Source organism: Candida dubliniensis, chromosome 2 (genome assembly GCF_000026945.1).
Source record: "Candida dubliniensis CD36 chromosome 2, complete sequence".
In the NCBI taxonomy this organism is placed as follows: domain Eukaryota; kingdom Fungi; phylum Ascomycota; class Pichiomycetes; order Serinales; family Debaryomycetaceae; genus Candida; species Candida dubliniensis.
In genome coordinates, this window is record NC_012861.1 from 418,854 (window position 1) to 435,233 (window position 16,380).

Consider the following 16,380-nt stretch of genomic DNA (forward strand, 5'->3'; position numbering starts at 1 on the left):
ATATATATTATCATTATTTTAAAGAATCTTTTAAAAGATAGAAAAAAAAAAAGAAAAAAACTCATGTATTATCTGTATACTATATATATATATCTATATATACATATGTGTGTATAAACAATTTATCTGTATTATTATTATTATTATTATTATTATTATTATTATTACTTAAGTTATTATTGAACTTCATTGTAAGCCGGCAAAGTATCATCGATATCTCTATTATTAACAGCATCATTAAGGGTTTTATTCAAGATATCACAAAATTCAAATAAACCACCATCATGAAATTTAATTTTACCAATAAAATATTGATTTTTCGGTAATCCATTAGTGGCAATATTATTATTTTGTGATGAACTATGAAACATAAATTCCCAATAATTAGATCCAATCCAAGGAGCTTTAATTTTATGAGATAATTGTAATAAAGGTGCTAAATTCAAATCAATTACAAATGATTGAATATCTCCTTGAGTAGCAGTTATAAATACTAATCTTTTCGTTGTTAAATATATAAATCCATCTTGTGCTTGAATAGAAACTTTTCTGTCATTAGGATTGGTGGTGGTGGTGGTGGTGGAGGTTATCGATGTTATCTCTAATGATTGTCTAGAAGTATTTGATCTATATTTTAGAACTTCTAACCCATCTGAACTGACTTCAAATGGAAGTTCATTTGGTTGAGTTTGTATTATTTTTAAAAAATCAGATTTTAATACCGCACCAGATATAGACATGGTAATAATTAGTGTTGGAGAAGTGTTAGTTAATGATGGTTGAAAATTAATACTTATTGTCTTGATTGATTACTAGTTTTAAACTGGAAGATTTTGTGCAATTTCCCACGACAAAAGTACAATGAAGTCAAAAGTGGACTATGTTAATTACCAAGATTTTGATAAGTCAAAACCAGATCAGTAAATGATTATAGAGAATATTATTAGTTGAAGATGACTTGATTGTAAACACTTGTAGATATAGTCATTATGTGTTTATGTATGGTAGACTTGAGGCCAGTTTAGATGAGAGTTGGCCCATTCATTCTTTCATTACAAACAATTTTTTTTTTTCTTCTTCTTCTTCTTCTTTAACAAAGCTCATCTAATTTTCTTTTCTGTTTCAACCATAAACAAACAACATTATAAAGTCAATATAGTTGATATATTATTCAACCATTTTTTATTTTTTTTTGGAAGCAAAGAAAGAAAGAAAGAAAGAAAGAAAGAAAGAAAGAAAGAAAGAAAGAATATGGCAATAATCACAAGGGCAAAAGCATTTAACCCTAATCTAGTGGGGATGTTTCTGCACAAGATACCCTATTATTATAGTAGGACTCATTTATGTGACCCTGATGCTTGTCAATCTATAATTGATAAATTAGATTTAAAAAACAAATATAATAGTTCTAAATTAGATATTGTTGATATTAATCCTGGATATGGATTATTTTCAACCATGTTAAATTATGAATTAAAACCTAAAAATCATATTTTAATTGAAAATAAAGAACGTTGTGTAACTAGTTTATCATCAATAATTGATAAATTAATTGAAAAAACTGGTAATAATGGTAATTTTAAATTATATAATAAAGATTCATTTATATGGTCAACTTATACTGATTTAATTGAAAATGATAAACTTATTCAACCACAAATTAAATCATTTGATAATTTTCATGATGAATTATTGATTATAGCAAATTGGACTGGGAATAAAGAAGAATCAGTTATTGCTCAATGGATTAAATGTTGTGGACATAGAAATTGGTTAATGAAATATGGTAAAGTTAGAATGATTATATTTGCTCCTTCAACATCAGCTATGAAATTTTTAGGTGAACCAGGATTTAGAAAAAGAAAAAGAACAGGATTAAAACGTGATTTATTTACTGATTCTAAATTAATTGGAATTTTAAATTCAGAAAAAATTCCTGGATTAGGTTATGATCCAAGAGTTTTAATTCGTGATCAACCAGTATTACTTGAAAAATCAAGTGCTCATAAAGGTGGAGATTATTCAATAATTGAACTTTCTCCAGGGAAATATACTACTGAAAAAATAGAAAATATTGATCATATTTTACTGGCAATTTATTTAACTAATAAGAAATTAATTGATATTCTTCCAACTTTAGCTCCAGGAGCTATGTATATGGCTAAAAGTTTACCAAAAGAAATTTTAGAAAAATGTCCTTATGAATTTACTCGTGAAGACATTCTTAAATTTTCTCAAGTATATGAAGAATGGCCATTTAAACCATCAATAGAAACACAATATAGTTATGATTTGTCTTATTCATAAAATGAAATGAAATGAAATGAAATGAAATATAAATGTAAAATATAAATATTATCATAACTATCGTTTTTTGTCATTTTAGAGAATGAAGTTCGAATATTTTCTTTGTGGAGAGGGGGCGAGGGGGAGGGACGTTGTGGGTTATTGAATTTATTGTATATAGTGAAATAAACTAGCTTTCTATCTTATGAAAAGTATATATAGATAAAGTGGATATTGCTTACTAAATATATAGGAGACTACAAATTATAATTTCAAGTTTGGTAAATAACCTGGATGATGATGATGATGATGATGATGTTGGTGGTGGTGGTTTTGTTGGTATTGTTGGTGTTGTTGTTGTAGTTTAGTAGAATCTAATTTTTTTACAACTTGTACAGGTGCAGTAATACATCTTCTATCAATATCATTTTTCAAATTTGTTATTTGTTCATTAATAATTGGTGTACTAACAGGTACAGGTGTTGAATATTGTTCTTGTAAGCTTTGGGCTCGGATTGAAGATATTCTATGCAATTGATCTTGTCCTTGTCCTTGTCCTTGTCCTTGCTGTTGCTGCTGCTGCTGCTCTTTTGGTTTTATTGAATAAGCTGATTGATGTTCTGGATTATAATATGATAATGGTGGAGAAATCGATGAAGGAAATAATGGAGGACGTGGAGTTGGTTGTACTATATTAGACAAATTATTATTCCCATTAATTTCTTTCCCATTATCATCATCATCATCATTATTATTATTATTATTATTATTATTATTATTTTTGGGCATATTGGGTTTATCATTATCATCAGAATAAATTGAAGATGAACAAGAATATGCCACAAATAATTGACGTTTCATAATTGATTTATGATCATAGAAAAATAATATCATTATTGATAAAATTGATAAAAATTCAAATATAATTAAAATATAACCAAAATCTTTAATTGTTGAATAAATTTTTAATTGAATTTTAGAAATTAAAATCATTAAAATAAATCCTAAATTAATAATATTAATAAAATATAATGAACCTAAATTAATATAATGCCAAATTAATATTTTAGGACAACAATGAAGTAATATATATAATAAAAATAAAATTATTGAATTTATTAATAAACCAATTTTACCAATCATAATTGGAATTAAAGAATTTCGAATTTTTTTAACAATTTTATCAATATTTAAAGAACTTTGAATCATTTCACCATCACCATCACCATCACCATCACCATCACCATCACCATCACCATCACCATTATTATTATTATTATTATTATTATTAGTATTCATAATATGATGATCAAAATATCGAGGATATAATCTTGTTAAAACAATTCTTAAAAATTGTTCAATTAAATCGGATTTTTTAATTGAATTTGAATTAGTCTTAATCTTAGTATTTGAAAATTTTTGTAAAAGGATTGAATCAACTTTAATTAAATTTTGATAATTAAAATATCCTTGATTATCATTAAAAAATTTTTCAATAAATAAAATTTGAATAGAATTATCATTATTTATATTAATAATAGGTTGACATAATATAGTAGTTTGATTAATATTATTTAAATAAATATCTTCATTACGAATATAAATTCCTCGAAGAATATTTTCAAGATCTTGATTAATTATAAATTTATTAATGTCAATCATAGAAAGTGATGATACATTTCCAATGGTTGGTGGTGGTAGAGGTGGTGGTGGTGATGGTTCAAATAATAATGAATTAGATAATAATAAAACAATATCAATTTCACCAAAATATAATTTAAAATTAGAAATATATTGATTAATTAAATTAATAAATATTAACCATAATAAAAAATTTTTTAAAGTATGAGCTATTGAAATAGTTGGATTTTTAATTTCATGAGGAGGAGGAGTTTGATTCCAACCTTGAGTTGTTGAATGGAATAAAGAAGTTGGGAAATCTATTGATAAGATTCTCATGATTAAAGAATCTTATCAAATTCTATAAAAGTTGTTTGGGAATTGTAGTAAATGATAAAAGTGATTTCAATTGTTTATTTTTTTTTTTTTTTTTGAAAAGAAAATGACTAGAAAATGTTATATATATATATATATAAATAAATAAATGGTTGCTAATTACAAATTTTTGTAATGTTGAATGCAAAACACACACAACTATGTCGGTATAAGAAAGAAATGATTCTATTTTTTGGGTGCAAAAAAAAAAGAAAAAAAAAAAAACAATATTGGATCTCCAAAATTCTTCATATACATATATATATTAATACAGAAACATTTAATATTATCATTAAATTTTATTCTATTGTAGTAGGAATATTTGATAAATTGGCAAATAAAGTCACCAATTTTTCACTATTAAATACACTTTCAGAAGGTAAACCAAAATAAGAAGCATTTGGTAATGCTGTCATTAAAGCAATAATTGAAGGTCCAACAAATGATTCTTTAGATTTATTAATTATTTCATCTTCTTGTTCAATTCTTGATTTTGATTCTTCAATATTTTTCACAGCTGATTTAGATTCTTCTTCATTAAATGAAAATGATGAACCACCACCACCACCACCATTACTATTACTATTATTATAAGATAATTTACGTCGTTTAAATCGTTGTTGTAATTCATCTTCATCTTCTTCATCATCATCATCATAATCATCTTCTTCTTCTTTTTCTTCTTCGTAATCATTATAATCATTAATAATTCTTTTCCCATTTTGAAACCCACCATCATATTTACTTAATTCATTTTTCTTTATAATATTTATATTATCTAATTTATATCGATCAGTAAATAAATCAATTGGATCATCATTTGGAAATAATTGTTCACATTTTTTAGTAAAACTATGAGTTATATCTAATGATAAAAATTTTGATGTAAATAAAATATATTTTTTATACAATTTTTTCAAATATTTTTTCAATAAAATGATTTTTTTTTCAATTTTTTTTCTAGTTATTGGATCCAAATTAATTAATTTTAATTCTTCTTGTAAATTACTAATTTCTTTAGTAAAATTAGTATCAGATGATTGAATAATTGTTCTCATAATATCAATATCATTAATCATAATTAAATAATTCAAATAATTTAATAAAAATTTCCCATTAGTAGGAAAATTTTTTTTACCAAGATCAAAAATTTTTAAAGCAGTTGATTTTTTATCAGAATAATGTTCTAATAAAGCACTTTCAATAAATATTTCATAACCAATATTAATAAATTTTCTTGCTTGTTTAAAAACATTACGAGCTTCTTTAATTCCTTGTGAACGTTTACTAGCTATCATAAATTTAATATAAGTTAGAGTAATTGCATTTGATAAACGTTTTTGTTCATTTTCAAATGTCAATAATTGTTTGGAATCAGCTAATGAGATTCTATAAACTTGAGGAAGTTTGATTGATACTTCTTCTTCTTCATTAGTTCCATTTTGATCAACAGTATTATGATTAACATTAACATTAAGTTTTTGGATTTGATCTTTACCATTCTTATCTCCATCTTGTTCTTCATTATTTTCTTCGTTTGTTGTTGTTGTTGTTGTTGTTGTTGTGGTAGTAGTAGTAGGATCAATACGTTGTTTTAATTCGACAATTTGATTAGTCACAGAATTATAATCTTTTTGTAAACCATCAATTAAATTTTTAAACACAATTTTGGCATTATTAAATGAATTATCTCTTTCATATAATTCTGCAAGTTGAAATGTAAGAAGCATACTTTTAGGATTTAAAACAAGTCCACCTTCTTTTAAAAGACGAATACTTTCTTGTAAATTACCTTCTTCATTTTGATTTAATAAATATTTAATATATTGGAACCAAATTTCTGGAATAAAAGGTAGAGCATAAGTAGCTTGTTTATAAACATATTGAATACGTTTATCATTTACAATTTCATCTTTTAATTCTAATTTATTTTGTTTTTCTAATTCTAACCATTTAAACCAATATTTTAATTGTTTAATAATATTTTCATCATTATGATCACCAGGATTTAAATTACGATTTAAATTCTTATCAGTAATACGATTAAATTCAGTATTCCAAGATCGAGCTAACATAAATTCACTTGATTTTTCTGATATAAATTTTGATGCTGTAATAGGATTTAATTCATTTTCCCATTTAGTATATTTAGACCAATTCATTTCAATATTTTCTGTTGGTATAGTTAAAAATTTTTTATAAACTTTTCTAATTAAATCAATTTTTTGTTGTTGTTCCCAATTAGCATTAGGATTCCAATTTTGTAAAAATTCAATATAATCTTGCCATAAACTTTCACTAGTTATATCAATACCAACTTTATTAATGGCAAATTCAAATGCTTGAATCACTATAGATCGAGCTTTTTCTCCTCCAGTAATAAAATCAGTAACACTTCGAACATAATCAACATATAATCGACATAATTCAACATTATCAGTAATACTTAAACATTGTTGAAATAAATTTTCAACTTTTTCTTTTTCATCACGATTTAATTCATATTTAATATATTTACACCATGAATTACCATCAAATTTAAAAATTTTTAAATATTTATTAAAAGTTTTCCGAACTTGTTCTTGATTATCTTTAATTATTAATTGATCAATTAATTTTTGCCATTTATTATAATCTAATGGATTCAATTCTAAATCATCTTCTAATTGACCAATTTTATCAAGAGAAAGTCGTTTAGACTTATTCTGAGGGATAAACATAATAAAAAGTAATTATGTATATGGATTTGTAGTAGTAGTAGTAAGGCTAGGATGAATAATGAAAAGTGTGTTGCTGAGAATTAGATGAGAAACAGCCATCACTTTTTTTTTTCTTCTTCTTCTTCTTCTTTGCCTCTTTGCTTCTTCTTTGTTGGTTAAAATTGCTTGTGTGGAGATTTGGTTCAACAACAACAACAACAACGCGAGAGAAGTCGTGTATATCGCTCAATTCGTCTAATAAAAGTGATTACAATAATCTACCAACAATATTATCAATCATTAAAGAAGTTACTTGTCAATCAAAGGAAAAAGCTAGAATTTGGGTATTTACTATTAATTTATTGAATTATTTAATAACTGATTTTTGGGGAATAAGAATATACTTGGCGTAGTTAACATATATATATATATGTATATATACCCAAAGTTGAATTTGAGAAAGCAACCTAATATCTACTTTTATCATTCATAATAACATATTATTGTTATTCTGTAATGTACTTACTAGTTTTATTGCCTGTATTTTCTATATAACTATATATTGATTGACGGCAAGGCGTCAGAGATAGAGTATATATATATATATATGTGTGTGTCCAACTCTAGTGGTTTGATGCTACTCGGTAGTTCGGTAACCAAGAGACCTGAGAGATAGGTCAGGTTTTACCTAATTACCTCAACATATTGTGATTGTGATTATATAGAATTGTATTTACTGTATCTAATTATGAATACTATTATTATATGGTGTTAATAATTGGTAGCTCACAGGGTAAGATATTTTTAATGAAAAACAAAAAACAAAAAACAAAAACAAAAAAGAAAAGCAATTATCCTCAAGATAGATATCAAAACTTTTTTCATTTTACTTTCAATTGTATTCCTCCACCTCCACCCAATTTATTAAGTCTTATTAATTTGAATAATTTTCAATGCTACAATTACATGTTTGGGGGAAAGATTATGAAATATCAATAATTTCACCATCATGTATTGCTTCAGCTATTTTATTAAATCAAATTTTAACTCCACAAAATATTGAATTTGAAATAATTCCATCAAATAATACCAATTTATCTAATATTAATCAATTACCAATATTAATTGATACTATTACTAATAAACAATATAATGGTTATAATCAAATTGTTGAATTTATTGAATGGGAATATTTATTATCAAATGATTGTTTTAAAAATTTACAAGAACAAGAACAAAAACAAAAACAAAAACAAGAGAAATTAATTAATAAAGGATTAATTAATTTATTAATAAATAAATTTGAATATATTAATCAATATAATTTATATTTAAATAATAAAAATTATGAAAATTATACAAGAAAGTTATTTTCTAATTATTTACCATTCCCAATGATGTATAATCAACCATCAAAATATTATGATCAAGCAAAAGAACAAGTGAAAATATTAGGATTATCATCAAAACAAAAAGTTGGTTTTTTCGATTTTGTTAATACAAATGGGAATAATGAACCAAGATCAGGATCAGAATTAGAATTAGAAGTGGCACAAACTGAATTATTTAATGATGAATTAAGTGATGAAGAGGATATTGAAGGTAATATTGCTATTAGTTCATTACATGAAAGACAATTATTAAAGAAATCAAAATCAAAACAAGTATTAAAAGAATCAAGAAATTCTATGAGATGTTTAATTTTAATTAATCAATATATTGAAAAATTCAAAGAAATTTTCCATTTACAACAACAACAACAAGATCAACAAAATGAAGACAAAGAGTTTGGATTTATATTTAATAATTTGAAACCTAGTTCTAGTGAAATTTTATTTTATGGATATATTTTTTGTTTAATTAATGAAAATATACCTGATAGATTTATATTTAATTATTTGAAATTAAAACATAAATATATTTTGAAATTTGTTGAAAAATTTATAAATAATAATAAAATAAATGAAAATAAATTTAGAAATCCTATTGGGAAAGAAATACCAAATTTAATAAATGAAATTAAATATTGGATTGGTACAATTGATTATTAAGAATAGATGATTATATATAGAGTGTAAATAGTGAATAGTAAATAGTCATAGTCATATGATATTGATATTGATATTGATATTGATACTTGTGTAAAAAGATATACACTCACACACACACACACTGAGAGAGATAGAGAGTGCGTGTGTATATTAAATTGATTCTCATTATCAACAGAAAGTAAAATAAGAAAAATTTTTCACTTCACTTTACTTTACTCTTTCTTTCTTTCTATCTTTCTTTCTATCTTTATAAACTAATATATATCAACATATTTATATATATATATATATATATATTGATTCAATTCATATGTAGACTTTATATAAATCTTGGCAATCTTGCATAGTTTCATTTATTTCACAATTTATCAATGTAATAAATGATGGAGATTTTTATTCTTTGCCATAAATCAAACTTTCAAGTTCATATTAATTAGATATCTTTTTTTTTATATATTTCTTTATTTATTGATTTATTGATTAATAATTTAAGATTATTTTAACCTAAAAAAAAAAAAGAGTTTATTATTTAATTAATTACCAACTTACAAATTTAATAGATTGTGGTTTAAGGGGATGGACAGGATTGGTTAAAAAAAAAAACAAAAAAGCAGAATTTGTTACCCGTCGGATAAAATATGATTCCCCCCCCCAAAAAAAAAACAAAAAAAAACAAAACAAAACAAAACAAATAAATAGATGAATTTATTTTACTTCTACAATTATTGTGTTAAATAGAATACTGTTCATTCTAATTATCCTTCCAAATCATTTTCTTTCCATTCCTTTACCTTTCCTTTCCATCGGCATTAAAAAAATGAAAAAATTTTCTTTTCTTTTCCTTTTGGTGTGAATTCTATTTGATTTGATTTGATTTGATTAACAGAATGTGCGTGTCTGCGTGGTTTGTTTTGATTTGATTCTTTCTTTCTTTTTTTTCTTTCTTTGAGTATATAAATATATAAACTTCCCTCTCCCTTCCCTCCATCCCTCCATTCTTCTTCTTCTTCTTCTTCTTCTTTTTATCTAACATTATAACTTCATACATATATACATATATACATATATACATATATTGTAATCATGAAAGTATCAATATTAACAACTTCATTACTATTCATTCTTCTAACCAATGGTGCTACTATTCTCGATGATTATTTCCCAAAAGAAACTCCGGCACCAACTCCAACATTAACTACCAAATCAAATCCAGAATTACATATTTCACCTTCAATAAATCTTTTCAAACGTATTAGAGAAGTTATTATCAATAAAGATTATGCTAAAAATCAAGCAGCTAAAACTCAATCTTCTTCTTCTACAATAACTCCACCTCCTAAATGGGTTCGTACTTTAAATGATGGGAAAGTTGAAATAGTTACTCCAACAATCATTGAAGGAGTTACATTTAATGCTCAACCACCTACTACAACTAATGGATTAGAATATTGGGTATCATTAAAAGATGATGGATCACCTAAAACCATTAAACCTCAAATGAAAAATGGTCAAATAAAGAATGGACGTCCTGATTATAGTACTTGGTTTCAAACTGCTACTACTATTGTTTATAATAAAGAACAATTAAAAGCTCATAATATGGCTGATGATGAAATATTTGAAGAAATTAAATATATTCCTGAATCAGATTTACAAGATCATTTATTAAATCCAATTATTAGATGTACTCCTGATAGATATAAAAAAAAGGGAATTGGTAAAGATAAATCAACTGAACCATTTTGTACTCCTAAAGATGATGCAAGATTAACTAAAGATAAAACTTATTTTATTACTTGGTATTCAAGATTTTTCGATGAAAATAAAGTAAATAAAGTTAGAATTCATTTATCTAATATTAAAGAAAGTTTAAAACAAAAAGGATTGAAAAAAAGACAATCACAACAAAATAATAATAATAAATTGATTGAATTAATAGATAAACGATCAAAAGTTCTTGAAATGGGAGGGAAAGTTGAAGATTTTTCATTTTTTTCATCAGATTGGATTTCTAATGATCAAGGTTATTATCCATTATTTATTGATGAAAATTGGTTTGGATCAGAATATTGGAAAAAAATATTAATTTCAATTCAACCAGATAATATACCTAATGATCAATTTAATTTTTTAGAAAATTCTATCGTTGTAGAAATTTGGAAAGGAGTTAAAGTATCAAAAGATCATTTAATTGATTTAAAAAAATTAGAAGAAAAATATTCTAATAGAAATATGCATGATTTTGAAATTGATCAAGGTATTGATTTTGAAAAATATATGATTATGATGGCTTTACCAACTTGTGTTTTAATTTTTGGTATTGGTATGTGGTTATTTGTTACCATTAATAAAATTGATTTAAGTAATATTAAAAAAAGAAAATTTGCTAGAGAAAATACAACTCATAAAAAGATCCCTTTTAAAAGTAAAAAAAAAATTAATAAAGATTATGATTATGATCATTTACCTCAATTTAATACTGAACTTGATGAATTAAAACATGATTAAGTTGAATCTGACAGTGTTTGGGGGCGGTTAAACATAGAATATTCTTGTTTGTTTTTTTTTTTTTTTTTTTTTGTTAGTATTTGTATAGTATGAAAGTTTTTAATTTACTATTAACCAAATAGTTTAACTTCTGGTGTAGTTAAAGAAAGATTTGAAAGAAATAATTAGTGATTAAAAGTAAAAGAATTGAAGTGAGGCAAATTGGTGGTGGTGGTGGTGGTGGTGGTGCATACATGGTTGGTTTGTTGGTTGGTTGATAATAAGAATTATTTGATAACCACCAAGGTTTGAGACTTAATCAAAGCATAATAATAATAATAATAATATTTTTAGTTATATAAATAAGAAGAAGAAGAAGGACAAGAAGATTGATTGATTGATTCTATCATTTCTTTTGTAAGATTGTTAATTTTTAATAACCCACCCAAGGTATATTATCATTTGGAAGTTTCTACTGTTTTAATATATAGATTTTAAACAACAACCAACAAGTTGGTAAAGAAGAATTATTATTAGTTTGAATAGTTTGTATCAGGTGACTTCGGTATTTCTGGAAATCAATTTTTAACCCTTTGTACATAACAATACATCATCATCATCATCATCATCATCATCATCACAATCATTATCATCACTATATAAAGAGAAGACCATTTTTTTTTTTTCATCATCTTCATCACCTTAACAGAAAAGAAAAGAAAAGAATAAGCAAAATCAAAATCAAAAGCAAGAGAATTCAATTCAACTACTATTCAATATTATTTATTCAAATATCAACAACTCTTTCATAAAGAAAGTATTTCATTTTCAATTTACATACCTTTCAATTTATAATTCTTAAAATCTTGATTTTATATCTAAACAATCATTTAATATAATATAATATAATTTAATATGATTGAATTATTTGAAAATTTATCTCAAAGTTGGTTATTAATATTAATTTCATCAAGTTTATGTATATTAGGTACATTAATAATATTAATTGATGATATTTATTATTTTTGTTTACCTAAATTTATTACATCAAAATTTAAAATTCAAATTAAACAAAATTATAAATTTTTAAATGGTTCATTAGCTTTTAGTTCTGGTTGTTTAATTTTCACTTCTTTATATCGTTTATTACCAAGTGCTAATGAATATTTATCCAATAACAATAACAACAACAAACATAATAGCACTATTATAGAATTCAAAAATCAACAACAACAACAACCAGAACAACAACCAGAACAACAACCAGATATTGTGAATCATCAATGGAATCAATTCATATTAATATTTTCATATATAATAGGAATATTAATTTGTTTAACTTTTAATTATATATTACATTTATTAACTAGTGAAAGTGTTGTTCATTGTAATCATGGAGGTGATGTTAATACTGCTCCTACTACTGAAAATCTTGACATTAATGGTGATCTTGAAAATCAGATTGGACATGACTATCATCATCATCATCATCATCATGAGGATACATTGATTAATGATGGTTATAATGGATTAGAAAGAACTATAACAGGAGAGACTAACAATAATAATAATAATAATAATGTGACTGAAACTACTCCATTAATTAATAATAACAAAACTAAAACTAAAACTAAAACCAAAATTACTAAAAAAAGAAAATCAATAATTGAATTAATTTTAAAACATGATGATATTGAAGATGGATTAGGTGGTGAATGTAAAGGTTATTCATCAGCAGAATTATGTACTTTCCATAACAATAATAATAATATTAATAATCATCATCATCATCATCATCATTTAATTCTGAATAAATTAAATAATAATGAATGTGATAGTAATATTAGTAATGAATGTTGTGATAATTATTCCGAAGAGCATGAGGAAGATGAAGATGAAGAGAGTGATGATAATAATAATTGTGATCATTCAATTCATCAAATTCAACAATTACATTATTGTGAAATTCCAACTTTATCTCAAGAATTAATTGAACATAATAATAATAATAATAATGTCAATGTCAATACTTGTTTATATCCACCAATACTACAAGAATCATCAAAAAATGATATTGATGATTCACCAAATACCATTAATGAATATAATGGTGGTAGTAATTACAACAACAACAACAACAACAATGGTAATGATGATGATATTGATATTGATATTGATATTGATCCATTATATTCAATTCATTCAAAATCATCACATAGTCTTCATTCTCATACTCATAGCCATAGCCATAGCCATAGTCATAGTCATAGTCATAGTAAATCTCATGAATCTCATAAAATTGATCATCATCATCATATAAATTCACCATTTTCTCGATTATTAACTATAAGTATTCAAACTACATTAGCTATAACATTACATAAATTACCTGAAGGTTTTATAACTTTTATAACAACAGAAACAAATCCTCAATTAGGTTTATCAATATTTATAAGTTTATTAATTCATAATTTTACTGAAGGATTTTCAATATGTTTACCATTATATTATTCAATGAATAATTCAATTAAATTTCCAAAATTAAAATCAATTTTAATAAGTTCAATTTTAGGTGGATTATCTCAACCATTAGGAGCTATATTAGGTTATTTATTCTTATTACATAACAACAATAACCATAACCATAGGAATGATGGTGATGTTGATATTGATATTGATAAATTGAATCGAATATTTGGTATTACTATGGCTATAACTAGTGGATTTTTAACAGTTATTTCATTATCTATGTATGGTAGTAGTGTATCATTTGGTGGGAATATTAATTTTGTAATGACTTGGTGTATAATTGGTATTAGTGTTATTGGAATAACATCAATTTTAACATGAGCCACTGGGGGAGGGGGTAGGGTTTTTTTGCTATTATAAAGCTATTTCTTAGAATTAATGGAAACCAGAATTAGTGGAAGAGAAGTAGAGTGGGAGTTATGATTACTCTTTACATCTTTCTACTTTACAAACCATCAATTTTTTTGGTTCCATGACACATAATAATAATAATAATAATAATATTCTTATATTATAAATATCTTATATATATATATATATTATCATCATTAATCAATTAATTTATAATTATATCTTCTTTCATAACTTGTGTCTTTTCAATTCTTTTTTAAAAAAAAAAAAAAAAAAAAAAAAAAAATCAAAAATTCCAAAAAAAAAAAAAAAAAATGGAAAATGGATATTGGAAAATGGAAAATGGATTGGGGGGTATTAAAAATGAATTCAGTTACAGTTACAGTTACAGTAACAGTAATAATGATAATACCAATATGAAAATCAATCAATCAAACTTCAAAAAGAATAAAATTGAATACATCTTTTTAATTTTTAATCATTAATTGTACCCAATTCCCCCAATTCCTCCAACTCCAACTCCAACTCCAACTCCAACTCCAACTCCAACTTCAAAAAAAAAAAAAAAACAAGAAAGTGTCATTAAAAATCTTTTAATCCAGTAGATTGTTTAGGAGATCCATTATTTAGTTTAAATGAAGGTTTAGGTAAATTTAAAGCATTAGGTGATGAATGAAATGATGAACCAGCATAATAAGTATTAATATTGTTATCGATTTTTTTCTCTTTTATAGCTTTTGTATTTGGATTATTATATTGTTTTCTAATTAAATTTATTGATGAATCAAATGGTATAGTATTGTTATTGTTATTGTTATTGTTATTGTTATTGTTATTGTTATTGTTGTTGTTGTTGTTGTTGTTGTTGTTAAAGAAATTTGGTTTTTTACCATTAGGTAATGTTAATTGAGGATGTTTATCATCATAATTATTGTGATTACTTTGATGACGATTATGATGATTTTTATTATTATTATTACCACCATTTGATGGTTTTGAAGTTGTAGATGTAATATTGGATTCAGGAATTGTAGATGAAGGTGGTGAAAGTGGTGATGACGTTGATTTATAGGGTTGGAAATTTGGTTTAGCACCACTTGGTAAACTTGGAGATGCAGTCAACTTAAAATTTGAGGATGATGTTGTAGTTGTATTTGTAGTTGTTGTTGTTGTTGTTGTTGAGGAATTTGATTTTGATTTTGATTTTGATTTAGGTTTAGATGATGATTTCTTACCATGACCAAAATCAACTGGTGCTCCACTTGGAAGAGTTCTAACTTGTTCTTCATAATATGATTGCTTCTTTTTATTCTTTGGTTTTCGTGATTGTTGCATCTGTTGTTGTGCTGGTTGTTGTGCTGGTTGTGGTTGTTGTTGAGCTAGCATCTTTGATATCAATAAAAGTTAAAACTATCTTATTTTTGTAAATAAAAACTTGAAATGAAGTTATATACCCGTTGTTTAGTATCTGGAGATGTCAAAAATTTTTTTTAAAAAAAAAAGAAAATAAAACTAAAACTAAAACTAAAACAGGGGTGTGTGATAGGGTAGGTGGTGGGTGGAATGAAAACTAGTAATACTATAACTTCTTGAGGTTATATTATAAACATATATATATATGTGTATAACTAATAATGATAATTGTAAAAGGGAAATAAAAAATTGAAACTCTTCAAAAAAAATTGTAAATAACAACAAATAGAACGTTGTTGATTGATAATATTAATTAATCAAATAGAAGAAGAAGAAGAAGGAAAGAAAGGAAGGAAGGGAAGTAGTTGTTGTTGTTGTTGTTGAGGTTCAATTTTTTTTTTTTTGCTTTGCCTTAATTAAAAAAGCAAGTGACACCTCATGTACACGACCTCAACTAGTTTAATTATCATCATCATCATCATCATCTATAAATGGGTCATTGTACACTACCTATTGTTTTCCCTTCCCCCCCTATTCTTTACTATGTATGTATGATAATTCCATATTTC

General features: G+C 24.6%; 8 protein-coding genes across 8 annotated transcripts, besides 1 other annotated feature; 4 read left to right on the top strand and 4 right to left on the bottom strand. All coding sequences in view use genetic code 12, as the record gives it.

Moving 5' to 3' along the window:
* Positions 1–176: 176 nt before the first annotated feature.
* Positions 177–740, bottom strand: CD36_16900 (conserved hypothetical protein; the record flags this gene model as incomplete). Its single annotated transcript, XM_002418124.1, has 1 exon — positions 177–740. The coding sequence occupies one exon, from the start codon at positions 738–740 to the stop codon at positions 177–179; it is 564 nt and encodes a 187-aa protein (XP_002418169.1).
* Positions 741–1,251: 511 nt separating this feature from the next.
* On the top strand, positions 1,252–2,307 carry CD36_16910 (mitochondrial replication protein, putative; the record flags this gene model as incomplete). The annotated part of the gene is made up of 1 exon (XM_002418125.1): positions 1,252–2,307. The coding sequence occupies one exon, from the start codon at positions 1,252–1,254 to the stop codon at positions 2,305–2,307; it is 1,056 nt and encodes a 351-aa protein (XP_002418170.1).
* Positions 2,308–2,550: 243 nt separating this feature from the next.
* Positions 2,551–4,245, bottom strand: CD36_16920 (conserved hypothetical membrane protein; the record flags this gene model as incomplete). Its single annotated transcript, XM_002418126.1, has 1 exon — positions 2,551–4,245. One exon carries the CDS (start codon positions 4,243–4,245, stop codon positions 2,551–2,553), a length of 1,695 nt encoding a protein of 564 aa, XP_002418171.1.
* Positions 4,246–4,580: 335 nt separating this feature from the next.
* Positions 4,581–7,001, bottom strand: CD36_16930 (mRNA 3'-end-processing protein, putative; the record flags this gene model as incomplete). Its single annotated transcript, XM_002418127.1, has 1 exon — positions 4,581–7,001. The coding sequence occupies one exon, from the start codon at positions 6,999–7,001 to the stop codon at positions 4,581–4,583; it is 2,421 nt and encodes an 806-aa protein (XP_002418172.1).
* Positions 7,002–7,492: 491 nt separating this feature from the next.
* Positions 7,493–7,683: a mobile genetic element.
* Positions 7,684–7,933: 250 nt separating this feature from the next.
* On the top strand, positions 7,934–9,031 carry CD36_16940 (mitochondrial outer membrane protein, putative; the record flags this gene model as incomplete). Its single annotated transcript, XM_002418128.1, has 1 exon — positions 7,934–9,031. The coding sequence occupies one exon, from the start codon at positions 7,934–7,936 to the stop codon at positions 9,029–9,031; it is 1,098 nt and encodes a 365-aa protein (XP_002418173.1).
* A 1,083-nt stretch (positions 9,032–10,114) lies between these two features.
* CD36_16950 (hypothetical vacuole protein, conserved) lies at positions 10,115–11,539 on the top strand (the record flags this gene model as incomplete). Its single annotated transcript, XM_002418129.1, has 1 exon — positions 10,115–11,539. The coding sequence occupies one exon, from the start codon at positions 10,115–10,117 to the stop codon at positions 11,537–11,539; it is 1,425 nt and encodes a 474-aa protein (XP_002418174.1).
* Positions 11,540–12,433: 894 nt separating this feature from the next.
* CD36_16960 (vacuolar membrane zinc transporter, putative) lies at positions 12,434–14,368 on the top strand (the record flags this gene model as incomplete). Its single annotated transcript, XM_002418130.1, has 1 exon — positions 12,434–14,368. The coding sequence occupies one exon, from the start codon at positions 12,434–12,436 to the stop codon at positions 14,366–14,368; it is 1,935 nt and encodes a 644-aa protein (XP_002418175.1).
* A 612-nt stretch (positions 14,369–14,980) lies between these two features.
* CD36_16970 (conserved hypothetical protein) lies at positions 14,981–15,784 on the bottom strand (the record flags this gene model as incomplete). Its single annotated transcript, XM_002418131.1, has 1 exon — positions 14,981–15,784. The coding sequence occupies one exon, from the start codon at positions 15,782–15,784 to the stop codon at positions 14,981–14,983; it is 804 nt and encodes a 267-aa protein (XP_002418176.1).
* Positions 15,785–16,380: the final 596 nt, after the last annotated feature.